Raw genomic sequence first — 27132 nt, forward strand, 5'->3', positions numbered from 1 at the left:
CTCTCAACATCCAGCCATTCAAATAATAATCTGACTTCCTGTTTTTGCTACCACAGTGGGTAAAGCCACATTTATCCACATTATATGCATGTGGCATACACTTGTGACCACTCACTTGGCCTGACTGAATCACACTGAAGCATCTCTCCATCTTCTCAAGGCTCACCTTTCCACCCAACTTTGTGTTATATTTCATGCTTCTAAACTCCATTGAGCACTGTCACAAAGCTGGTCCTTTTTATTTTCGAAAAGCAGTTCGTGGTTTTTTTTTCCAGAGGGATCATAAACAGGCCGGGCTCTGAAACGGCTGGGTTTGGTAAAGAGATGGAAGGCCTTTTTGTTTCTGTGTAAACAGATGAGTCTTTCAGCCAAAAGCGTGAATGATTTTAGAAGTAACTTGTAGAAGTCATGGGGGTATGGCCAGCTCTTTAGCTGAGCAGTTCAGTCCAGAACTAATTCAGGAGTTGTGTAGAAACAGGCTGCGAGACTCTCTCTCTCTCCTTCTGCCCTTCTAACTTCGACCTGTAAGCTTTTGTTTCATTTTTACTGTGTTTAAGGGGTTTACTCATGGGGACTGTTGTTTATATTCTGAACAGCATAACCAAGACTCTAGTTTGGATACACTGAGCTCAGTAGGGCTTATTTTTTTCTGTTCCTTGTGTTTCATTGTGTGATTCTGTGAATAATGTTTTCTGTTTTAAAACCAGGTAGTCAACCTAGCTAACCTATTTTGGGTAATTTTCACTGTACACTTACCGAAACAACTTGCAAAGTTATGGTCTGCTTAAGAATGTTTTGAGTGGTCTGGCCTAGTCCATAACAGTAGAAGCCCAAACTACTCAACATCTCCTCCTAACATAGCCCTCCATACTTGGTATTAATTTAGTGAATCTTCTCTGGACTGCCTCCAATGCCAGGATATTTCCCTATGGATAAGAGGTGCTAAACTGTTCAGTATTCCAGCTGTAGTCCGACTAGTGCCTTACACTGTAGAGTTTCAGCAACCTCCATGTTTTTATATACCGCTCCCTTTTGAAATAAAGACCAACATTCCAGTTGCCTTCCCTATTGACTGCTGAAATCTGCTAGTTTTTGGTGACTGGTGGACGAAGACTCGCAAATCCCTCCCTCTAGCCTTCTGCAGTCGTCCTCCATTTGAATACTTTTCTGTGTTCTTCCTGTCAAAGTGCGTGACTTCACATTTCCCCGCATTATATTCCACTTTCGCTCAACCTGTCTATATCCCTCTGCAAACTCTGTGTCATCCTCCCCACTTGCCTTCCCATTTATATTTGTGTCATTCACAAACGTGGCTAGGGTACATTCACTTCTCTCATCCATGCCATTTATGTAGGTTGTAAATAGCCCCATTCTTGGTTTTGTATTTTTGAGTTAAGATGAGTCAGACTGTTTGGACTGATGTGTGCGTGAACACTTGTTTTGCATTCACTGTGCGGTTAGTCAATCTACTGCCCTGGTTCCATCTCGATTCTCATCTGAGTATTTACTCACTGTGTTTTCAGAAACATTTCGGAATCTGGGGAGTGATCTCCTAGTTCCGATCACGAGGTGGGATACTATTGTTGAAGGCTGCCTGGTGTCCTGTCTTTAAGGAGATATAGCAGTTTGCTGGCTAAATGTTATAAAAAACAGTAACCACACAGTAAGGTGGAGTGTAAAAGTAGAAATACTAAGAGCTTATCAGAAAGGTGCAGTAATGATCATGAGAGATCTCAATGTCATGTTAACTGGAAAAATCAGATGGGTAGAAGTAGCATAGATGAGTGATTTAGATTAGATTAGATTCCCTACAGTGTTCCACAGGCCCTTCGGCCCAACCGGCCCACACCGACCCTCCAAAGAGTAACCCACCCAGACCCAATTCCCTCTGACTAATGCACCTAACACATGGCCATGCTAAATTGCCCAATTCACCTGGCCTGCACGTCTTTGGACTGTGGGAGGAAACCGGAGCACCCGGAGGAAACCCACGCATACACGGGGAGAATGTGTAAACTCCACACAGACAGTCACCCGAGGCTGGAATCAAACCTGGGACCCTGGTGCTGTGAGGCAGCAGTGCTAACCACTGAGCCACTGTGCTGCGCCTTCTTCACATGGGTTATGCCAAGCTGTGATATTACAGATTGTGCTAGAGTAAGGTACTGTTGGTGTTGATGGCCCACAGTGCTTCAGGGATTCTCAGTCCTGAGTTGCTAGGTCTGTTCCAAGTCAATCCAATGTTTGCACAGCAGTAGTGCCATACAACATGATGGAGTGTATTCTCAATGTGAAACCAGGACTTCATCTCCACAAGGTCACTCTTACTGATACAATACATGGTTGGGTGAAATGTGACAAAATGGAGTATGCTGGGGGAAAGTTTCACATTATCCATTTTGGCAGAAAGAATAAGAAAAAAAACATATTGCCTGAAGTGGTGAGAGTTTGCTCGCCTCTGATCTGGATGACCTTGTGCATAAACTGCAAGCAAGGTGAAAAATAATTCAGAAAGCTAATAGAATGTTATCAGTTGTTGAGGGAAATTAAATACAAAGTTGGTGAGGTGATGACTTGGAGGTGCCGGTGTTGGACTGGGGTGGACAAAGTTACAAATTGCACACCACCACACTATAGTCCAACAGGTTTGTTTGGAAGCACTAGCTTTCGGAGCGCTGCTCTTTCATCAGGTAATTTTCAGCCACCTGATGAAGGAGCAGCGCTCCGAAAGCTAGTGCTTCCAAATAAACCTGTTGGACTATAGTGTGGTGGTCTGCAATTTGTAACTATACGTTACAGTTATACAGTGTATAGGTGAGATCACATCTGAGGTACATAGAACATTACATTACAGCGCAGTACAGGCCCTTCGGCCCTCGATGTTGCGCCGACCTGTCATACTAATCTGAAACCCATCTAACCTACACTATTCCATGTACGTCCATATGCCTGTTCAATGACGACTTAAATGTACTTAAAGTTGGCGAATCTACTACCATTGCAGGCAAAGCATTCCATACCCTTACTACTCTCTGGGTAAAGAAACTACCTCTGACATCTGTCCTATATCTATCATCGCTCAATTTAAAGCTATGTCCCCTTGTGCTCACTGTCACCATACTTGGAAAAAGGCTCTCCCTGTCCACCCTATCTAACCCTCTGATTATCTTATATGTCTCTATTAAGTCACCTCTCAACCTTCTTCTCTCTAACGAAAACAGCCTCAAGTCCCTCAGCCTTTCCTCGTGAGACCTTCCCTTCATACCAGGCAACATCCTAGTAAATCTCCTCTGCACCCTTTCCATGGTTTCCACATCTACTTATAATGTAGTGACCAGAACTGTACACAATACTCCAAGTGCGGCCGCACCAGAGTTTTGTACAGCTGCAGCATAACCTCATGGTTCCGGAACTCGATCCCTCAATTAATAAAAGCTAAAACACTGTATGTCTTCTTAACAACCCTGTCAATCTGGTTGGCAACTTTCAGGGATCTGTGTACCTGGACACCGAGATCTCTCTGCTCATCTAACAACCAAGAGTCTTACTATTAGCCCAGTACTTTGCATTCCGATTACTCCGACCAAAGTGAATCACCTCACACTTGTCCATTAAACTCCATTTGCCACCTCTCAGCCCAGCTCTGCAGCTTATCTATGTCTCTCTGTAACCTACAACATCCTTCGTCACTATCCACAACTCCACCGACCTTAGTGTCGTCTGCAAATTTACTAACCCACCCTTCTACACCCTCATCCAGGTCGTACAGCAGTGTAAAATGACGAACAGCAGTGGACCCAACACCGACCCTTGCGGTACACCACTGGTAACTGGACTCCAGGATGAACATTTCCCATCAACTACCACCCTCTGTCTTCTTTCAGCAAGCCAGTTACTGATCCAAACTGCTATATCTCCCACAATCCCATTCCTCCGCATTTTGTACAATAGCCTACTGTGGGGAACCTTATCGAATGCCTTGCTGAAATCCATATACACCACATCAACCGGTTTACTCTCATCTACCTCTTTGGTCACCTTCTCAAAGAACTCAATAAGGTTTGTGAGACACGACCTACCCTTCACAAAACTGTGCTGACTATCCCTAATCAAATTATTCTTTTCCAGATGATTATAAATCCTATCTCTTATAACCTTTTCCAACACTTTACCAACAACTGAAGTAAGGCTCACTGGTCTATAATTACCTGGGGTGTCTCTACTCCCCTTCTTGAACAGGGGAACCACATTTGCTACCCTCTAGTCTTCTGGCACTGTTCCTGTAGACAATGACGATTTAAAGATCAATGCCAAAGGCTCGGCAATCTCCACCCTGGCTTCCCAGAGGATCCTAGGATAAACCCATCCGGCCCAAGGATACTGCGGACAGTACTCGGCACTGCACTTGGAAGGACGTTCAGGCATTGGAAACAGTTCTGAGAAGGTTTACTGGACCCGAACCTGTAATGAGCAGATTACCATGAGGAAAGGTTGGACGAGCTGGGTTTGTATCTTCTAGAGTTTAGCAGAGTTAGAGGTGAGTTGATTAAAACAAAGGATCCTGCTGGAACTCGACAGAGTAGAGGTGGAGAGGATGTTTCCTCTTGAGTGATTCTAGAAGCAGCAATCACTGGATAAAAATAAGGGATTGCCCATTTAAGATATGGACAAGGAGAAATCTTTGGGAATCGCTTCCTCAATGTCTTTGAATATTTTTGAGGCAAAGAGGTGAAAGGTCATTGGGGAAAGGCAGACTTGTGAAGTAATTCGCTTAGCCATGATGTTATGAAAACCCGGCAGGGTTGAATGACCTGCTTCAGGTCCTAATTTGTATGTTTGTCAAAATTCCTTAGGACTTCAGGCGATGTCTCTTTCCCTGAGTGTTGAGAATGTGGAACCTACATCACAAGCAGTGGATGATGCTGAATTGTATAGAGTCATTGAAGCGGGGGTAGGATAAGGATGTGAGGAAGGTATTTGCAGAGACAGTTAATGGAAGTGTGCTAAGAAGGGGCTAGAGTGAAGCCTATAGTGTCGAGGTAGATTGTAACAAGGTCAGCCAGCTAAACCTCAGAATATGAGTTCCCTGATTGGACCAGATTAACAGGCCCAACCAGGGATCCCTAGCTAATTTATAAAAAGGATGAGTGTCTGAGCTAGTGATGCTCTAATGCTGACTCTGTATGAAGCAGTCTACATTAGAGTGATGCTGGAAAAGCGCAGTAGGTCAGGCAGATCTGAGGAGCAGGAAAATCAATGTTTCGGGCAAAAGCCCTTCATCAGGAAGCAGTATAGTTATGGGCTGTTCTTGTGTAAATAACTTGTTGTTGGGATACTGTGGAATTATTTCAAGGACTTGCAGATGGACCAAATGGTCTGTTTCTGAGTAGTACATTCTATGTAACTCCTGCCCGTTCCCGGGAAGATGCCGTTGTCCTATTAAGTTCCCACCCCTGCCTGAGCGAGTTTGAAAGCTGTCCCCTTGAATCAAACTTCCTGGCCTTTCTCCATTCCAACCTGTTCCCAGTCGATCTGCAAGTATGTCAGTCTGGTCAACCTGTCCAAATGATGTGAAACGACCAGTCATTTAAAAAGTCTGTGGGGCCAGCCATAGTTTGGGGATTTGTAATTTCTCCCAACCATCCTTCCTGGAGGCTTCCAGGGGAAAAAAAATCTAATAGCATTTTTCACAGGAAAGCTTGGGGATAGCTGAAATAAAGCTCAATCTGTTGTTCCATCTGTCCTCAGCCCAGTCTGTCTCGGTGCATCTGTCACTCTCCCATCTGTTAAAAGTCATGTCACCGTCCACCTGTCACACTTCCTGCATTGATTTTGTAAAAAAAAACACACTTTTTTAAATTTGTAAAAATCTAAACAGAAACCAAGTTGTAGCATAGCAGTAAAATCTACAGGTAGCTTAATCAGTGGTTTGTAGAGTTTCATGGCTATTTTCCAAATTCAAACAATACTGTTCCAAAGGGATGATCCTGGGGCCAATAGCAAAATATCCCAGTTCTATTCCAGACCTCTAGTTACTCATGAGCAACACGGAAATCCCTGTTTTACTGTAGACCCCCCACACAATGATTCAATGGTCTATGTGTTACATTGACACATCAGGAAGACCCCAGGTTTCAAGCCCCCAGTCATTTCCCAGTTCATGGCTGCAGGTTAAGCTCAGGCCTATTATTTGGTCTGGCATCTTAGCCACTTCCCAATCTCTGCTCACCTTAAAGTAGAACTGATCTGTTGCCAAAGTCCTACTTCGTATCAAGTCTCACTGGGCAGTCGGTGTTGTCTCTTTCAGACTCTGCCGTTTCTTGAGCTTTCAACTCCCTAAGTGTAAAGTTCCCATCCTTGTGTTCAAACCTGTCCCCAGCTTCTGCCCTAATCATTACAGAATCACAATGTTGCAACAGGAGGCCATTCAGCCTGTCTTCTCTGCACTGGCTCTTCAAATGAGCATTGTTACATAGTGCCAATCTCCTATGTTTTTTATCCCCCCCATACTCTCACTCATTGTTTCTGTTTGAGGAACCATCTTGAGCCCTCTTGAATGCCTCCATTGAATCTGCCTTTACCACGTTTCGAGGAAGGCATTCCATTCCCTAACTACACACTGTGTGAAAAGTACTTTCTCCTCCCTTGTTACATTTACCGATTTTTTTTTTATTTTTGTTTTTTTTTTGGACAAAACTTTAAATCCATGCCCTCTTTTATGAGTGGGAGCAGCTTCACCCTACCTACTCTATCCAAACCGTTCATGAGTTTGTAGAATCTCCTCTTCTTTCCAAGGAGAAGGGTTGGGATATCTGGTCAGCATGGACAAGTTGGACCGAAGGGTCTGTTTCCGTGCTGTACATCTCTATGACTCTATGAGAACAATCCCAATTTCCCCCAACTGCCCTCATAACTGAAGTTCCTCAACCCTGGAACCATTCTTGTGAACCATGTCTATACTCTCTCTCCAATGTGTCCAATTTTTTTTTTCAGTAAGCGCTGCCCTGAACAGTACATAACACTCCAGCTGGACCCTCTCCAGTCTTCTATCACCTCCATGTAACCCACTTTTCTCCAAATTCATTCATGGGATACATGTATCACAAGCATTTACTCTCTATCCCTAATAGCCCAAAGTTAACAGTCAGCACATTGTTGTGGATCTGGAGTCACATGTGGGTCAGATTGGGTAAAGGTGATGAGGGATTTCATTCCCTGAAAGATGAGTGACCCTGATGGGTTTTCATATCAATTGAAGTGGTCACGTGGTCATCATTAGGTCATGATTTGGAGATGTTGGTGTTGGACTGGGGTGTACAAGGTTAAAAATCACACAACACCAGGTCATAGTCCAACAGATTTAATTGGAAGCACTAGCTTTCGGAGCGCCGCTCTTTCATCAAGTGGTTGTGGTCTACAACCTGTTGGGCTATAACTTGGAGTTGTCTGATTTTTAACATCCTTAGGTCAGTTCTTTTAATCCAGATTTTATGGTATGCAAATTTCACCATCTGCGGTGGGATTTAAACTCAGAACATTGGCCTAGAAAACTAGATTAGAGTCCAGTAATGTGTCCATTATGCCAACACCTCTCCATCTGATTTGTAAAAGCCTCAATCCTTGACCAAGTCAGTGAGAAATGTGGTGTGGCTCCAGTCTGGGGGTCTCTGGCAGGATGCTGGGCATGAAGAAATGACCCAGATTTCAGGAAAGGTTCTGAATTATATTGTCTGATGCCTTCATGGCCTCGGAATGTCCCACAGTGCTTTACAGGGAACCAATTTTGTGCGCAGCAAGGTCCCACAAGCAGTAATATGGTAACGACGAGATAATCTGTCTTTGTGTTTCTCAGTTGTGGGTTGATTGTCAGCCAGGGCACCAAAGCTCACTCCCACACCTCCCGTGCCTTCCCCACCCACCCCCAGCCCAACTCCATGCTCTACCCACCAGAGAGAGGGCTCAATTTAATGTCTCTCATCAGAAAGACAGTTCCTCAGCTAGGGAAGGCCAGCCCTGTTTTTTTTTTGGTGTTCAGTGAATCTCTGGATGGGACTGTGGGTACAAGAACCTTCTCACTCTGGACTGCCAATGCCATAGAATGATTCCCAAAGTGGAGGAGGCGAATCCAAAACTATTTGCATTTATAATAGTGCCTTTCACACCCCAGTGCACTTCAAGAATGTTTCTAAACCAAATTTAACACCTAGGAGACATCAGGGCGCAGGTGACCACCAGCTTGACCAGAAGAGTTGGGTTTTAAAGGGGGAAAGAGGTGGTTAGATACAAGAGGCAAATGGCTTGGGCTCTCAGCAACTGAAGGCATGTCCATCAAAACGGTGATGTTTAAAATCTAAACCAGGACTAAATGTTTGGCTTACAGGGAAGAGACATTGGCCTTGAGTAAGATTCCAGGGTATTTTACAATCACGGATTGCATGAACTTAATTTGTACTCCCAAGTTTGGAATAAGGGAAAGGGGTGGTGGTGGAAATCTAATCAAGATATTGCAAATTAACGGATGATTATGATGGATCGGGAAACAGGAACCAGCCCAATGTAATCTTTAAAATGAGGGCCGGGGCTTCAGAGGAAAATGGAAATGCTTCACACACGCGCGCTGTTAGGAATCAGGAGTACTCCTCCTCCAAAATACTCTGGGACAGCTTTCAGAATTTGCAAATGATTTTCAAAATTTATTAGAGCAGAGGGTGATGAGGTTCCCAGGTAGAGATTAGTCACAATCGAGCCAGATGACAAATCCAACGGGCTGAATAGCCAATGCTGTTTCTGTAGAATGGCCAATGAAATGAAGCCCCAGCCACAGTGGGGGATACGTCAAGCAGTATTCTGGTGACTTCACCGTCACCACTGCCAAAAAGAAGCCTGCTTGCTCGAGAGAAAGCTGTGACGATGACGATCCAGAGATACTTTGTGTTATGCATTCTGCAGGTTTACAACACGATGATGAGTCAGTGCCGAGTCAGTGGCAGGAGCTGCTTGGAGCCCAGGATGAGCAAGTTTGAGTTGAAGTGGAGCTGATCTTTTTAAATTGGAATGTAAGCCTGGTTTGGCATGTATTTCCCCCATGCCCCGGGTTTGGACTGTGGGCTATTTCAGAGGGCAGTTAAGAATTGGCCTTGTTGGTTTAGAGTTCTACTGAGGCCAAGCCTGGACAGGATTCCATTCCCTAAGGATACGAAAGGAGTATTGATACAATGATGACGAGCTCCTGTGGCTCACTATTGGCTATTAAGCAATTTGGGTGTCCTGTGTCATTGAAAGATAGCATTGAATTGGAAGATCCAGCCTCTGAGAGAGAGACCAAGGTTGCTACAATGGATAGTAAGTTTCTTTTTTGATTTGATTTATTATTGTCACATTCACCGAGATACAGTGAGAAGTATTGTTTTGCGTGCTCACCAGACAAATCATACCTTTTAGATAAGTACATCAGGGTAGTAGAACAGAATGGAGACAATGTGGACTGCAGATGCTGGAGATCAGAGTCGAGAGTGTGTTGCTGGAAAAGCACAGCCGGACAGGCAGCATCCGAGGAGCAGGAGAATCGACGTTTCGGGCATAAGCCCTTCATCAGGAAACTTCAGCATTCCTGATGAAGGGCTCCGGCCTGAAATAGTCCATGAGAGAATTGAAGGTTGTAGGAAATAGGCAGAAAAGTGGAATTGAGGATTATCAGATCGGCCACAATCTCATTGAACAGTGTGCAGGCTCGATGGGCCGAATGGCCTCCTTCTGTTCCTGTGTTGTATGGATCGCCATGTTAGACACTGGCCATCGGTATGTTCTTGTCACAGTCAATAATATCTTGTGTGCACCAGTCTTTGAGAAGTCTCGTGACATATCTCTGATTCACTTCCAGGATGCTTCTGCATTTCAAAGCTGCAGCAAGGGGTATCGGCAGCTCTCACTGCCCAGATAATGGACTGGACCGGGCTGTATCTCCAGTTTGTTTGCTTGGTCTCATTTCGAAGCTCACCGACTTCTGCTTTGTCTTGCCTTTGCGTAATTTGCCTCCTCAGCTGGAGGTACAAAGCTCACTGAATGGCCGTGCTGTTTAGTACAGAAACAAGGCCAGGCTTCTTGTTCTGGTTGTCAGTAGGCCCCAGGCAGGGGCAGAGAGACAGCCCTCAGGCGCAAGTGATTCCATGGCAACCACCATCCAGGGACTTGGACACGGTCAATCAGCCCTCGGGGCAGTTGGTCAGGATGAGGAGCTGAATATTAGGCAGCCGGCCATTAACCTTAATTTTGTTTTATATTCTATTGTGGACTGCTTCCCTCCTGGAATGGGAGAGAGGCAGGTTTGAAGGGAAATGGAAGGTGGATGGCACAGCCATGGGGAGGTGTCCCACACGAGTGAGCGAGCAGTACAAAAGGCCATGTAGGCTTCGTGATGTCAGGGGAATTGGGTGGGTTAGCACGAGTGAGGGAAGATGCTGCAGGCTATAGTGGGAGTGGTAGGTCGTGAGCCATGGTGGGAGGTGGGCACAGTCAGAGTTTGAGCGAGTGTGAATGTTCAAGGGAAGAGTGTGGCATTTACACTGTGGAGTGGGAAGTTCATTGACCTTCTTCCTACATTGCTGGGCATTCCTCCAGGCAGCTGAGACAGCACTGGCCCGGGTAGGCAGCTTCACACATGGTAGCATGGTCTGGTCTTGTGTATGGTTTGGTTCTGTCCTGGGGGCAAAGGAAATCCCACCTCTGCATTCCCCTATCCACCAGCACCTCCACATTCCTGCCCACATAGCAGGCACCAATTTCCCTCTCTCTGCCATGCCCATGGCAAATGTCAGGAACAGTTCAGGGATGCTCCGGGCTGGCAGTATTTGTCTGGGTGCACAGTGGTCTCCTTAAGATATGATTTGGAGATGCCGGTGTTGGACTGGGGTGTACAAAGTTAAAAATCACACAACACCAGGTTATAGTCCAACAGGTTTAATTGGAAGCACACTAGCTTTCAGAGCGACGCTCCTTCATCAGGTGGTTGTGGAGGGCTCGATCGTAACACAGAATTTATAGCAAAAATTTGCAGTGTGATGTGATTGAAATTATACATTGAAGAATTGATTGTCTTTTAAGCCTTTCATCTGTTAGAATACAGTGATAGTTTCACTTCTTTCATGTGTAAGTCACAAAAACCCTTTGTTTTAAAGTTGCATTCTCTGGTTAGCTGTTAACAATGGTGATAGCTAGACAGTATGTTGAATCTAAACATCAGGTCATAGACAGAACACAGGGGACTAACACCTTCAACAATTGGAAGCTAGTGTGCTTCCAATTAAACCTGTTGGACTATAACCTGGTGTTGTGTGATTTTTAACTCCTTAAGATAGTGTGGGCTCAAGGAGAAATTGGTCAATTCTGGGGTATCCGCTAAATCATTCTGCGAATGGCATGTGGTGAGTTGGGATGGGAATCCGATGGGAGGGTACGCCATTGAAGGGTGCGCAGAGGTGGGTAACGGCTGAGGCATGTTTGGTAAGATCTGGCAAGAAAATTGACCGGGCCTTACACTGAAAAATCCACCAATACACCGCTCTGATTTCACCAAAAGGAAATGGACGATAGAGTCCGTGGGATGGGTGGGCGGGGGTGGTAAGGAATAGAAAAATAGCTAAGTAAGGGAAGCATTGTTTAATTGGTTCTGGTCCACAAATGTTGGCAAGGGAGTTATCGGGTAAGTCCCAGCCATGAAATAAATTGACCTAAAATGGAATTATCTATGTGCTGCTGCTGCTTTTTGTTTTTGGCAGGTTACTCACATTTCCTTCATCCTCCTTCCTGAGGATCTCTGGGGAGAATACTTACTGGAGCTTGGTGGTGACCCAGAACAGGACATTCCCATGGGAAACTGTTTCCTTCAGAGGCCTCTGCTCCCAAATGCCAAAACTGTTTTGGTTCAGAAGCTGTCCTTGTATTTATTTTTTAACATTTTTTTTCCCCCTAAATAACAGGCAGCATTCCTATCTTTTCCCAAACCAATCGTTAGGCCGATGACCTAGAGAGAGAGAGAGAGTGTGTGTGTGTGTGTGTGTGCTCTTGATATTTTCATTGTGTTTGGAGTGCAGTAACCACCCCTTCAATTAAAAATCATGTCATTTACACTGTAATCTATAGAAATGGAGACCGTAGGAGTGCGAGTAAGGTCATTTAGCTCATTGAGCCTGCTGCACCATTCAATATGGATTGTGGCTGATTATCTAACTCAGTACAGAAGAACTTCGATTATCCAAATATCGGATTATCTGAAGAAGATCTCAAGGTTCAGATAGAAACATTACATCAAAGAGGTGTTTGAACGCTGATCGTGGCTTTTGTTCACAATGATTAAAAATGAACTCCACTTACTAAAATGCTGCCGAGTACAGTCCTGGTCACCAATAGGAGCCCAGGCACCGTCTCCAAATGACTGACTGACTGTTCGCCTCTCCCTCTCTCCCCACGCTTTCCCTGGAGTTCTACACAGGGGTGTACTCTAAACCCCTCCACCCCCCGCCTTCCCCAGATAATCTCTCCAACATTGTCCTGGACAGGGCAAAGGGGGAACCTGTCAAAAAGTTGTAGTAAAAAGGTGTGTGTGTGTGTGTACACACACGCTCTCCCCCCCAAAGGCAGCAGCAGTCTTACTGTTGGTGTCCAGTCCAGCTGCCCAGGGAGGGAGCGGGAAGTGGGATTGGGGAGGCAGATGGGGGCAGGGTTGGGGGGATGGAGTAGCCGTGTCGGATGGGGGAGGGATGAGGGAACGGGGGCTTGTGTGCAGTGTGCTGCTGCCTGAACGGGATGCGGACTTAGCTAGTGCTCGCTGTGTCAATCCCATTGAACTGATGGTGGTGGTTTGGGGGGCTTCAATAATGCTGCAGGTCCATTACACACAAGTGTGAGTGTGTGTCTCTGCTCAGAAACGAACCCTGAGACAGACCGAGGGAGCATGGCAGGTAGAGCGAGGAAAAAGGAAACTTCAGAAAACTCTGAGTCCCAGAGGAAAGGCATTGAATCGATTAACCGAATAATCTAATTATCCGAACAAAATAGTGCCCATCCATCTCGTTCGGATAATCGAGGTTCCTTTGTAGTCTGTTTCCACTTTCTCCTTGTGCTCTTTGATCTCTTTAGATCTAAGAACTACATCTGACTTTTTCTTGAAAACATTCAATGTTTTGGCCCTAACTGCTCCTTGTGGTAGTGAATTCCACAGGCTCAGCATTCTCTAGATGAAGACATTTTATAACGTGCTCTTAAAAGGTTTATCCTGTACCCTTAAACTCTGACTCCTTGTTCTGGACGCCCTGGTCATTGGTAACAGCCTTCCTACATTTGTCCTGTTAGAATTTCGTCAGTTTTTATGAGATCCTTCCTCATTCCTCTAAATGCCAGTGAATACAGTCTGAACCGTTCCTGTCTCTCCTAATACATCAGTCCTGCCATCCCAGCAACCAGGAACGATTGCCCAAAACGTCGATTTCCCTGCTCCTCGGATGCTGCCTGACCTGCTGTGCTTTTCCAGCACCACTCTGATCTAAACTCTGGTTTCCAGCATCTGCAAGTCCTCACTTTTGCCTATCAGAGACTCGGAAACCAAGTTTCCAAGGATGGAGGATCCCGCGTTGGCTGAGCTGAAATGATTAGAAATGGGAACTGAATGTTGCAGTTCTCAGTGAGTCCAGGAACAGGTGGGGAAGGCAGAATAAAGCAGAGAGCAGTGTTGAGCAGCGAGTATAATCCCACTATTGTACAGCAAGGCTGATTTATATAGGGTTTCAAAATTGAATCCATAGCTTCAGTACAAGAGATTGGAGCCAACAGGCAGGAGAGCACTTACTGAGTGATATCGGATTGGAAAAACAACAATGGAATGGTGTTTGGAGATAGTACTGTCCTGCAGTTGTTGGGTTAGGTTTATATAGTTTTATTGTAATGTTTTGAGTTACCGAGTATTCCAGGCTACGATACCTTTCACTGACACCTGCAGTCCCTGGGCAAAGTTTATTGTTTAAATCTTCAACTCAAATTCCCTGCTGTTTTTTCATTTTTTTTTAGTACTTCATATTTTTGTTAATAGTGGTGTCCTTTTATGGGTGAAGATGATTGCCTGCCTTTCTCATGATCTCTCCCCAATTTACCCAAAGTGTCCTGTGCTGTATTGTGGAGTCTGGGAAATTGTATGGGGTGGGGTGACTCAACTCCTACTGTCACTGAATGAGGCCATGATTGTGTACCAGCTCTGATAGGATGATCCAATTAATCTGACTCCCCCATTCTGTTTTCTCATGGCATTGTACATTTTTCATTTGCAAGTATTTATCCGATTGTCTTTCGAAGTTTTCTATTCTATAGGTGTATAAAGATTAACGGGGGATGGGAAAATAGGGTCAACTGGGGATCTCTAGCTAGGGTTAGGGGCTCAGCGAAGGTAGAAAATGGTTACTGGGTTCTAGATTTCTGCTCCTAGGCTAGGAGTGCATCATTGGGAAAATTCCTGACTCCTCCAACCCTGTTTTGGGAAGAAGAGTTGTAGCTGATGAGGGTGGGGGAGGGGAGGAAGAGGTCAAGTACCTAATCCCTTATAAAAGAAAGTATTTGTATTTATAGCTGGATACCAAATACTTAACAACAACTTCATACTGTCAAAGGTGATGTTTTCTACGTGCCATGCAGTGGTGAGGCATTAGGTGTGGTGCTGGAAAAGCACAAGCAATCAGACAGCTTCCGAGGAGCGGGAGAGTCAATGTTTTGAGCATAAGCTCTTCTCGGATGTGGGGGGTGCCAAGAGATAAATGGAAGAGGGCTGGAGCTGGGGGGGGGGGTCTGCAGTCCTCACTTTCTCCTAGCCATTGCAGTAGTGAGTCAGGCAATAAACTGATAGAGCAGATGAATATGTGGCAGAAGGGTTTGGTGCAGGAGGGAAGGCTTTAGATTCCTGAGGCTTTGGGACCATTTCTGTGGGAGGTTGGACCCCTATGAGTTGGATGTGCTACATCTGGACAGGAACAGAGTTCAAATGGGAACGAAACTGAGATGGAATTAGAAGTTAAAATGCTATTCAGTGAGTCAGAAGGTGAAGGCAATATAGGCTTAGTGAGGTTTGAGAAGGTTTGTAGCTCAGGTTGAGGTTCCGGATGTAGGTTTGCTCGCTGAGCTGGAAAGTTCATTTTTCAGATGTGTCGTCACCCTACTAGGTAACCTCTTCAGTGAGCCTCCGGACCAAGCACTGCTGAAAATTCCTGCTTTTTGTTTATATGTTGGAGTTTCTTTGGGTTGGTGATGTCATTTCCTGTGGTGATGTCACTTCCTATGGTGATAAAGGAATCCGCTAAAGTTGTGAGGAGAGATGATACTTTGGAAGGATCATCAAATGGGGTCAAACAGGTATAAACTATAACCCCACACATTCAGGGAGAAAGATCAAATATGTTTTTTTAAAAATTACTCCTAGACGTGGACAGTGCTATTTGGTCCAGCATTTATGACCTGACCTTAATTGTCCTTGAGGTGGGTGGTGAGCTGCCTTCTTGAACCGCCGCAGTCTGTATGCTATGGGAAGAATATGTAACCATATGTCAGACAAGTGTCAGAATAATAAGGCAGTAACATTTTGGGGATTTTAATGATTCATGTGCTAACTGGGGTCCTTTTAGTGTGCAAGATAGGGAGAGAGCAAAATCTTACGTTGCATCCAGGAAAACAATGTTACCCCGTACACAACCCAACAAATTGTGGGGACAGTGCTGGACCTAACATTTAGAAATGAGCCTGGGAAGGTGGAAGGAATTTCAAGGGGTTCAGGCGACGCATTTTGGAGATAATGACCACAGCTCAAGTTAGATTTAGGACAGTCATGGATAAGGATGTGCCAGGGATAAACAGGGGAAGGCTAATTTATCTAAAGCAAAATACAGTTTGGCCTGAGTGGAGTGGAGCAACTCCTTGCAGATAGAATGGTTAGAGTAATAGGAGGCATTCAAAGTGGAAATAATGAGAGTTCAGAATAAATATGCTCACATAAAGACCAAAGGTGTTCCAAGACTAGAGAACCTGGATGTCAACCGACATAAAGATCAGGATAAAGACAAAAGGAGGAACTTAGGGGCTCAATACCCTTTGAGGGTAGGGGAAAATCTCTCTGACAAATTAGAGAAAGTATTGGCTGGCAATATAAAGGGAAGCTTGTAGGATTATTTTCTCAGTGCACAAAGATCAAGAGATTTGTTAGGAAAAGAGTAGAGCCTCATTCAGGATCATCGAGGTAATCGGTGCATTAATTCTGACAGTAATTTCAGATCATCTCTGGTCACAGGTGAGGTGCCAGAGGACTGCTGCTAACATTGACCCATTATTTAAAAACAACAGTAAGGGATAGAGCAGAAAAACACAAGCCAGTCAGTCTAGTCACAGTGGTGGGGAGGTTGTTAGTAAGAATTCTGAGGGACAGAATGTCTTCACTTGAGAGACATGGTTTAGGTTATACGTTTGCTCGCTGAGCTGGTAGGTTTGTTCTCAGACATTTCGTCACCATGCTAGGTTACATCATCAGTGAGCCTCTGCTGAAGCCCTGGTATTCTGTCCCACTTTCTATTTGTGTCTTGGTCGGTTGAGGTGAGTGACATCATTTCCGGCTCTTTTTTTTCTGAGAGGTTGGTAAATTGGATCCAATCTGTTTGTTGATGGAGTTCCGGTTTGAATGCCAGGCCTCTAGGAATTCCTGTGCGTGTCTCCGTTTAGCCTGTCCCAGGATGGATGTGTTGTCCCAGTTGAATCGGTGTCCCTCTTTGTCTGTGGGTAAGGATGCTAGTGACAGTTGGTCATATCTTTTGGTGGCTAGCTGGTGCTCGTGTATCCTGGTGGCTAGTTTCCTGTCCGTCTGTCTGATGTAATGTTTGCTACAGTTTGTGCAGGGTATTTTGTACAGGACGCTCCTTCTGCTGGTTATTGGTACAGGGTCGTTTAGATTCATCAATAGCTGTTTCAGTGTGTTGGTAGGTTTGTGGGCTACCATAACTTCAAGGGGCTGGAGTAGTCTAGTTGTCATCCCTGAGACGTCCTTAGTGTATGGTAGTGTGGCGAGAGTCTCTAGGCATGTTGTCTTGTTGTTTAAGAATTGGCGGACTGTGACCATCAGTTACCCATCCTGAAATGTGTTGTCTAGGTGTTTTTTTTTCAGTTTCTCTAAGTTCCTGGGTGCTGCAGTCTGTTGAGGCTTGCTTAAACAATGTCCTGATGCAGCTCTGTTTGTGGGTGTTGGGATGATTGCTCCTGTACACTGTCTGTTCATTTTATTGTGACATCTAGGAAGGTGAGTCTGTTATTGTTCTCTTCCTCTTTGGTGAACTTTATACCAGTAAGGATGCAGTTTGTGGGTTTCTTCAAATTTGTTGCGTTTCGTGATGACCAACATTTCATCCACATAGTGGACCCAAAGCTTGGGCTGGATCAGGGGGAGGGCTGTTTGTTCTAACCTCTGCACTACTGTTTCTGCCGAGAATCCTGATATCGGTGATCCCATGGATGTCCCATGATTTGTTTGTGGGTTGTGTTGTTGGAAGGTGAAGTGGGTAGTGGGGCACAGGTCTACTAGCTTGAGGGTGCTGTCCTTGCTGATGGAGTTGGTGCTGTCTGGTATTTGTGTCCTTGGTTTGTCTCGTCGACGAGAAGACACAATATGCCCAGAGACTCTAGCCACGCTATCATACATTAAAGACATCTCAGAGATGACAACCAGACTACTCCAGTCCCTTCACATCGTGGTAGCCAACACACTGAAACAGCTATTGATGAATCTAAAGGACCCTGTGCCGCCAACCAGCAGAACGAGTATCATATATAAAGTATCCTACAAAAATTGCAACAAACATTACATCAGACAGACGGACAGGAAACTAGCCATCAGGATACACGAGCACCAACTAGCCACCAAAAGATATGACCAACTGTCACTAGCATCCTTACACACAGACAAAGAGGGACACCAGTTCGACAATACATCCATCCTAGGACAAGCTAAACAAAGACACCCACGGGAATACCGAGAGCCTGGCATTCAAACTGGAACTCCATTGATAAACACATCGATTTGGACCCCATTTACTAACCTCTCAGAAAAAGAATTGGAAATGATATCGCCCACGACAGACCAAGACACACAAATAGAACGTGGGACAGAACACCAGCGCTTCAGCGAGGCTCACTGAGGTTACCTAGTGTGGTGACAAAACATCTGAGAACAAACCTTCCATCTCAGTGAGCAAACTTGCAATCGGAATCACAAACGGAGCTACAAATCTTCTCAAACATCGCAGACTTGGTTTAATCAGGGATAGTCAGCTTTAGTTTATTAAGGGAAGGTCACGTTTGACAAACTTGGTCAAATCTTTTGAGGAGCTAACCCAGAGTACTGATGAGTATAATGCGTTTGTGATTTATATGGACTTCAGCAAAGCTTTTGGTAAGGTCCCTCGCGACAGACTGTTCAACAAAGTACGAGTCCATGGGATTCCAGAACAGTGGCACGTTGGATCCAAAATTGGCCTAGAGGTGGGAAGCAGAGAGTGATGGTAGTGGCATGTTTCTGAGATTTGGAAGTCTGTTTTCACTGGGGTTCTGTTCATTATGATGTACATTAAGGATTTAGACTTAAAGGGTATAATCGGGAGGTTTTGCTGATGACAGAAAATTGGGAAAGTGTTTAAAAACGGGGATTAACTGCAGAAAAATATCCCTGGACTGGTCAGTTGAATTCAACCCAAAACCGTGAGAGATAACACACTCCTGGAGGGCTATCCAAGCATTGGAGTACATTGGAAGTTCCCGAAAGCAGAGAATTCTTGGCATGCATTTTCACAAGCTCCTGAAGCTAGTAATGCAAGTGGATAAGGTAACCATCTCCAGGTATGAGAAGGGAAATGGGATTCTAGCCTTTCTGAGCTGAGGCATCGAATATAAGAACAGGGAGGTTAAACTGGACCTGTGTAAAATGCTGGTTAGGCCCCAACTGGAGTATTGTATGTAATTTTTTACAGATACACCATAGAATGCATCCCATCCAGACATCACAGCTTGGTATGGCAATGCTCTGCCGAAGAGTGCAAGAAATTAGAGTTGTCCAGTCCACCACTGGAGCGAAATGGTGTTTTTCTATCCCGTGAAACCACTATATCATCAAAACAGTGGATGCACTCGGCTAAACGTAAATGCTGCTTCAGTTGTAAAACCGTTTTCCCTTAATAATTAAAGGGAAAGGGCAGCCCCAAATGATGGGTGTGTCCACTTGGATCTGAACCTCTGTGGACCGCGCTTCCCCTTTGGTGAAATGGGGCTGTGGGGCCGTGGATTTTATTTTTGTTCCTTGTTGTCTCTCAGGGACCTTTGTGTCTGCCTTCATGGTGCTGTGTGGAGCGAGGACCGATCTGCCAAACCGTCACATGTGCTGTGTCTTTCTTCTTAACGTGGCTGCTGCCCTCATTCAGATCCTCACAGCGGTGGTGATGGTGGGCTGGATCATGAGTATATTCTGGGGCATGGACATGGTCATCCTAGCCAGTAAGTAGAAGCTGGGTGTCTCAAATTCCCTTCTCTGAGCGTCCTGTCACCGGAGGAAAGGGGGGAGTTCATGGTGGAGTTGGAGTGATGGTGTTGAGCTGGGATGGGGGGAGGGGGGGGTGTTGCTGATATCAGATTATTGTACGGTTACACCCCTAGAGAGATCTAGATCAGGTTAATAATTCCCTCTCGCTTAACTCTGGAGTTTGGTTGCAGTCCTTTATTTTCAATTCAATCCAAGGCATGGGAAGTGTTTTAAATTACACCATTTCCATATCTCCAATCTAAAACCCTACTTTGCTTTTCCCAATGTCGGATCTCCCGTGAACGTACCTTTCCTGAGCTCTGTCCCTCTCTGATATCTGCGCACTCCCAACACTGGCCTCATGGACATTCCCAATTTTAATCCGTTGTTGTCCCTGCCTACACAGATGCCCGGTTTTCAAATTCTGGAATCCCCCTGATTTGAGGGCTCTTGTGGTGCAGTGGTAGTGTCCCTATGTCTGAGCCAGGAGGCCCAGGGTTTGAGTCCCACCTGCTCCAGAGGTGCACCATAACATGTTTGAGCTGGTAGTTTGGAAAACATATCTCCCTTTAAGACACTCCCTGAAAGCTACCTCTGACTACGCTTTGTACCTGCCCTAATAACTCAGGTATTGTTTGACTATATTGGTCTGAACTGTCTTGTATTTAGCAGGGTTTGAAGGTGTGCCGCTCATTAGCAGGATGGTGTGATCCACCCGACACTGGTCTATTGACATTGGCACAGTGTGCATTGGCGCATTCACCAGGTCAAAGGTGTCAATGGCCATGGGCAACTCTCACCGAGATGGAGATCAGTCGTTCTGTTCACCTTAACTCACCAACCAAAAAACACTGTACAATATGTTGCATTTGGTTGCACCTCAGTCATTTATTCCTAATTTGGAGATGGTGTAGAAAGTTAAAAATCACACAACACCAGGTTATAGTCCAACAGGTTTAATCGGAAGCTTTCGGAGCACCGCTCCTTCATCAGGGTGGTTGTGTGTGGATGAAGGAGCGTCGCTCCGAAAGCTAGTGCTTCCAGTTAAACCTGTTGGACTATAACCTGGTGTTGTGTGATTTTTAATTTTTTTTAGATTACATTACAGTGTGGAAACAGGCCCTTCGGCCCAACAAGTCCACACCGACCCGCCGAAGCGAAACCCACCCATACCCCTACATTTACCCCTTACCTAACACTACGGGCAATTTAGTATGGCCAATTCACCTGACCTGCACATCTTTGGACTGTGGGAGGAAACCGGAGCACCCGGAGGAAACCCACGCAGACACGGGGAGAACGTGCAAACTCCACATAGTCAGTCGCCTAAGGCGGGAATTGAACCCGGGTCTCTGGCGCTGTGAGGCAGCAGTGCTAACCACTGTGCCACCGTGCCGCCCACCGTGTTCCCAGTAATTCTGGCAGTGCACTTCCAGTGAAGAAGAATTTCCTGGGGTTAGTCTTGAGATGACTGTGTTAACTGGGAGGAACCAGTTCCAACTAAGTTTTAAATAGTAAATTTCACTGTTTAGTATTTTCCATCGCTTTCACTACATTTTATTCCTCTGAGGTAAAAGCTTGCGTCTTCGCAGTCTGCTCTTGGCTCTTCCCTGGATCACCTTGTATCTCAGAATCCACTGCGGCCTCAGAACCCCCAGCTGGTGAACTCCTAGAAGGAGGAGACAAGAGAATGGTTTATTTGGAATAGCCATCTCCCACCTTTTGTTTTTTGTGTTCGGCAAAACAAAAAGGCTGAGGGGGACAAGATGGTTAAAACACTGGGCAGGCACCTGAGGAAATGAGTGTCTGGGAGAAGGTTTGGGCACGGGGGGGAATTGGCTTCCTTCTATGCTTGATTTCTGTTTCAAGGAGGGGAAAAAAAAAGTGTTTTTTTTTTTTCCTTTTTATTTGCAGGCTACAAAGAGCAGGGGATTCCTCACCAAGTGTAATTCCGTCCGTGGAAGGATCAGTCGTTGTCCTGCCATTTCCCACCCGCAGCTGCGGCCCGAGGACGTTCACTGGGCCCTTCAGGATGTCAGTAGGCCCGAATGTCAGGCTGACTTTGATTGTTTTTATTTGTTTCAGTCAACTGTTTATAACTATGCTGAAGGGGAATGGGGGGGCGGGTGGTGGGTGGTATGTGATTAAAAATAAACCTGATCAGTAACGCCCTGTACTTGCCCCTCTGCTTTTGGAACTGCCCATTCGGTTGACCTGCAACGACCGTTTCTTCAACCGTTTCCATGGTGAAGCGCCCTCATTTTGCCAACGGTCTCCAGCACGAGCCGCCCAGGGACCAGATCCGGCTTTCCAGTAAATTCCAGGGACGTTTTTTTAAAAATGTTTCTGGCTGAGCCTGGGATTTAAAGTGCTAAACCCACTGCTTTGTTTAAAAAAAAACACATTCGGATGAACAATTCTGAAGAACGCTGGGAACAAATTCTGAATTAATTCGTGCTTTGGAAAGTTAGTGTGCGGACAATGTGTCAGAACCAATGAAAGGGATTTATGCCTGTCTTTTTTTTGGGAACCCTCAAAACCGTAGTTATTAAAGACTAACCAGGAAGCTGAGGGCAACAAAGTATTTTCAACTCCTCACCACCGTGCATGTTATGTTTCATTCAAGTGAAAGCGTTTTGCATCAATATGATCTGTAAATACCTACTGGAAATTCTAATATAAATCAAAATTGAGGCAGGTTGGTTGATTGATTGAAAATGGATGATGTGACCTGTTGTCCCCTCGTCCTTTGATATTCCTGCCTCTCTGGACTCTGCATGATGCCCACTCCTGGCCACTCAATTAACATTGAGTCCACTGCCTTCTTTCAGCATCTCCTGGCATTTATCCAGACAGAACATTCTCCTTAACCCCCTTAGGGATTCCTGCAGGAGACAAGAGTCTTCCCAAGTGACTCAAAAAAAAAACAAAATGGAAACGCAAGAATTCTTGAGATATTTATGAAAGTGCCAAGAAATTATGATTGAGTACTTCTGCCTATGAATTTGGTAGACTTTCAAACAATCCAGGATGGATTTATATGTATATATTTGTAAATATATTCTGGTGTACGCATATTTGAGCGTTTTAAATCTTTAGTCGATGCATGGAAACAATTTTGATAATGTGAGCATTTTTCATGTCCCTTGGAGGATTGACAGTAATGTTTGCTTCTTGTGACTAACTTTTATGATTGGTAATTATACAAGTTTATTGTGAGATCTACTCTTTTACTTTTTAATGAAAAGGAATGGTCCAGATGCTTAAATCACTTTTTTTTTCCCGCCCCCCCCCCCACCCCCCTCCTCCTCAATTGAGCTGACACTTCATCCAGTCCACAAATAAGGTTTGGAAGGGATTTTTCCATGTTGGCTAAAATATAAAAACTGGAATGTGGGATGCATGTGCAGGGAAAGATAGTAAAGATGTTTCTGTATTTCAGTAACAGCCTCCACTTCTTTTCTAACTAGAATCACCAATACTAGCTATAGTCCTGAACCTTTTCAATTACCAATGGCCTGGCCACTCAGTGCCTATTCTTTCCCCAGAACCACGATAGTTGCTTCGTACCTGACGTGGAAATGCTTTTCCACGGATAATTTGCAATCCGATATGGTTGTGGTTCTGTTTTATTATGGAAGCCAAAGGGATCAGTCAGCTGGGTTTTGTTGAATGACTGGTTTGTGATGCTGAGTGACAAACAGCCATGCAGTACAGGAGCAGGCCCTTCGGCCCTGCGCCAACACGTTTTGCCCTTCCATACTAAAACTGTTTTCACTTACAGGATCTGTATCTGTCTATTCCCTTTCCCATTCACGTATTTGTCCAGATGTTTCTTGAATGCTGCTTTTTTTGCCTGCTTCCACCACTTCCTCTGACAGTGCGTTCCAGGCACCCACCACCCTTTTGTATGAAAAACGGGCCTCACATTTTAAACTCCCCACACCCCCGCCACACCTTGTACCCATGTCCCCCAGTAATTGACCCCTCCACCCTGGGGAAAAGTCTCCTACTTTGCACACTATCCATGCCATTCATAATCATGTGAACTTCTATCAGGTCACCCCTCAACCTCCTGCCTTCCCCTGAAAACAATCCCCAGTCTAGGGCGGCACGGTGGCTCAGTGGTTAGCACTGCTGCCCCACAGCACCAGGGACCCAGGTTCGATCCCAGCCTCGGGTGACTGTGTGGAGTTTGCACATTCTCCCCGCGTCTGCGTGGGTTTCCTCCGGGTGCTCCGGTTTCCTCCCATATTCCAAAAATGTGCAGGTCAGATGAATTGGCCATTCTAAATTGCCCATAACATTAGGTCAATTAGTCGAGGGGAAATGGGTCTGGGTGGGTTACTCTTCAGAAGGTCGGGCCAAAGGGCCTGTTTCCACACTGTAGGGAATCTAATCTATCCAACCTTTCTTCATAGCTAAAATCCTCCATATCAGACAACATCCTGGTAAACCTTTTCTGTACCCTTTCTAAAGCATGCCCCAAAGTAGTGTGGTCACCAGAACTGTGTCCCTAATATTCCAAGTGTGGCTAACTAAAGTTCCATAAAGCTGCAGTATAACTTGTCTATCCTTATACTCAGTGCCTCTTCCAATGACAGCAAGCACACCATTGGCTCTTTTTTACCACCTTCTCTACCTGCCCTGCTACCTTCAATGGTCTGTGGTAAATGGCACGGTGGCTCAGTGGTTAGCACTGCTGCCTCACAGCGCCAGGAACCTGGGTTCAAATCCAACCTCAGGCGAGGTTTCCTCCGGTTTCCTCCCACAGTCCAAAAGATGTGCAGGTTAGGTGAATGGGCCATGCTAAATTGCCCGTAGTGTTAGGTGCATTAGTCAGAGAGAAATGGGTCTGGGTGGGTTACTCTTCGGAGGGTCGGTGTGGAAGCTGAATGTTTCCAACTTGCTGCTGTCATCGAGTCTGTCAGAGAGGGGCTAATGATTGTATAGTGCCACAAGCCACATTTGATCATATTTCTACTGGGGGCTTTTTCCAGCAATTTCTGTTTTTGTACCAGAACTTTAAGGCCCAGTTTGCAATTCACCTCTTCTCTGTATGACCGGAGGAGTGATTTTGAAAACACTGGGGCAGGATGGTGAAGGTGTGAGACCGAGCCAGTGCTGCTCACACTCTCCAGGCATGTCGAGTGACATTCCACCGTACTGCTGCTGACTGTGTGTCACCAGAGCTAGGGGTCACTGTCTAAGGATGTAGCCAGTTAGGACAGACTTGAGGAGAAATTCCTTCACTCGGACAGCGGTAAGCCCATGGAATTCTCTGCCACAGAAAACGGTTGAGACCAAAGTGTTAAATGTTATCAAGAAGGGGTTAGATGTCATTCTTAAGGCGAAAGGGGGTCAAAGAGTAAGAGGAGAAAATGAGAATAGGGTACTGAATTGGATGATTAACCATGATCATATTGAATCATGGAGCAGGCTTGAAGGGCTGAATGGCCTACTCCAGCTCCCATTGTCTCTGTTTCTGTTACTCAAGGGCATCCACTAGTTTCCTCAACCTGTCTGCACTCCCTGGCAGTCTGATTCCAGTTCCAGGACTTTTTGTTTTCTCTGACCAGGCAGCCTGCTCATTTCTTTTAGAATAAGAGACCAGGAGAGATCGAGGAGTTCCTGATGGAAACAGTATTGTCAATGGAGCATTTCCCACAACCCAACAATGCCTACACTTCAGAAAGAGCCAATTAGGTTGGAAGGTATTATAGGGGAGTTCAAAGGCTTGGAAATTGTAGAAATATCGGTCCTCCTTTCTTCATCCCAGTAATTAGCCTCCCAATTAACCCAAGATGAGATCAGATATGAAGTGAGGAAGATACCAATGTTGAACTGCAGCCCAGAGATACTTACCGCAGGTCAGTCTTTGTGGTCCTTCAGTGCTTTTTCTGTTTCGCCTCGTGATTTCATAGTGAGACCGCCTCACTGACTGAGGTGAAAGGTCAGCATGAGATATCCCCAGCCAGAGATGGTGCTGCTAACACTTTCCTTTGTATATGTTGCCATTAAGTTGCCCTTCCTCAGCTCTGTGCAGAGATAGTGAAGGTACCGCACTAGTCTGTTTATTCCTGGGCTCTGCTTATTTATCTGAGGTATCAGTCATCATTGGGGTAAGAATAGGCCTCTCCTATTTGCTACCTCCATCCATTGAGGAGAAAGTGAGGTCTGCAGGTGCTGGAGATCAGAGCTGAAAATGTGTTGCTGGAACAGCGCAGCAGGTCAGGCAGCATCCAGGGAACAGGAGATTTCTGAAGAATTCCTGAAGAAGGGCTGATGCCCGAAACGTCGATTCTCCTGTTCCCTGGATGCTGCCTGACCTGCTGCGCTTTTCCAGCAACACATTTTCAGCTATCTCCATCCATTGCCCTGTTTCATCTATTTTATCCCTGCCATTGTTTGTCTCCACTCACCCCTCCTTCCTTTCAACCCCTGTGTTATTTCCTCAACACTCCTCGCTCATTCCCCAGGGTTATGAGGCTCTAATTTTGTTCACAGGATGTGGGAATCTCAGAGCATCAATATTTAATATCTGTTTACAGTTTCTGGTGAGAAGGGAGTGGTGATGAGTTGTCGTCTTGAGCTGCTACCGTCCATGTACTGTAATTAGACCCACAATGCCTTTAGGGAGAGAATTCCAGGATTTTGATCCAGCGACATTGAAGGAACAGCGATATCTTTCCAAGTCAGGATAGTGAGTGGCTTGGTGGAGAACTTGCAGGGGGTGGTGTGCCCACGTATCTGCAGCCCCTTGTCCTAGATGGAAGTGACTGCGGGTTTGGAATTTGCTATCTAAGGAGGTTTACAGGTTGTTTACACTGCTGCTACTGAGTGTTAGTGGTTGAGGCAGTTGATGTTTGTATTAATCAAGCGGGGGCTGCTTTGTCCTGGATGGGGTCAGGCTTCTTGAGTGTCGTTGGAGCTGCCCCCATCCAGGGCAAGTGGGGAACATCCCATCATACTCCTGACTTCTCCCTTGCAGATGGTGGATAGGCTTTGGGGAGTCAAGATGTGACCCTACTCGCTGCAGTATTCCCAGCTGCTGACCGGCTCTTAACCATTATGTTTATGTGGCCAGTCCAGCTGAGTTTGTGGTCAATAGTAACACAGTTTTGATAGTGATGGGTTCAATGATGGTAACAATGTCAAAGGGCAGTGGTTAGATTTTTTTTTAACTAAAGATGATCATTGCAGGGCACTTGTGCAGTGTGAACACTACTTGTCACTTGTCAGCCCAAGCCTGGATGTTGTCCACATCTTGTTACATTTGAACGTGGACTGCTTCAGTATTTGAGGTTCCTTATTTAGTCATAGAGATGTACAGCACGGAAACAGACCCTTTGGTCCAACCCGTCCATGCCGACCAGATATCCCAATCCAATCTAGTCCCACCTCCCAGTACCTGGCCCATGTCCCTCCAAACCCTTCCTATTCATATACCCATCCAGATGCCTTTTAAATGTTGCAATTGTACCAGCCTCCACCACTTCCTCTGGCAGCTCATTCCATACATGATTTCTGCCTTTATAATGCAGGGGAGGTCA

At 45.4% G+C, this 27132-nt stretch overlaps 1 protein-coding gene across 1 annotated transcript in view; it reads left to right on the plus strand.

Annotated features, from left to right (window-relative positions):
- Positions 1-25806, plus strand: part of stum (stum, mechanosensory transduction mediator homolog) — a 50393-nt gene extending 24587 nt beyond the window's left edge. Inside the window, exons 2-3 of the mRNA XM_043687306.2 lie at positions 19375-19554; positions 21494-25806. Of these exons, the coding sequence (XP_043543241.1) occupies positions 19375-19554; positions 21494-21528 (215 nt within the window). The 3' untranslated portion in view covers positions 21529-25806. The remainder of the gene's footprint in view (positions 1-19374; positions 19555-21493) is intronic.
- Positions 25807-27132: the final 1326 nt, after the last annotated feature.

This window comes from Chiloscyllium plagiosum, unplaced genomic scaffold, assembly GCF_037043375.1.
Source record: "Chiloscyllium plagiosum isolate Xiang-an unplaced genomic scaffold, Cpla_swu_hap1 HiC_scaffold_3, whole genome shotgun sequence".
NCBI lineage: Eukaryota > Metazoa > Chordata > Chondrichthyes > Orectolobiformes > Hemiscylliidae > Chiloscyllium > Chiloscyllium plagiosum.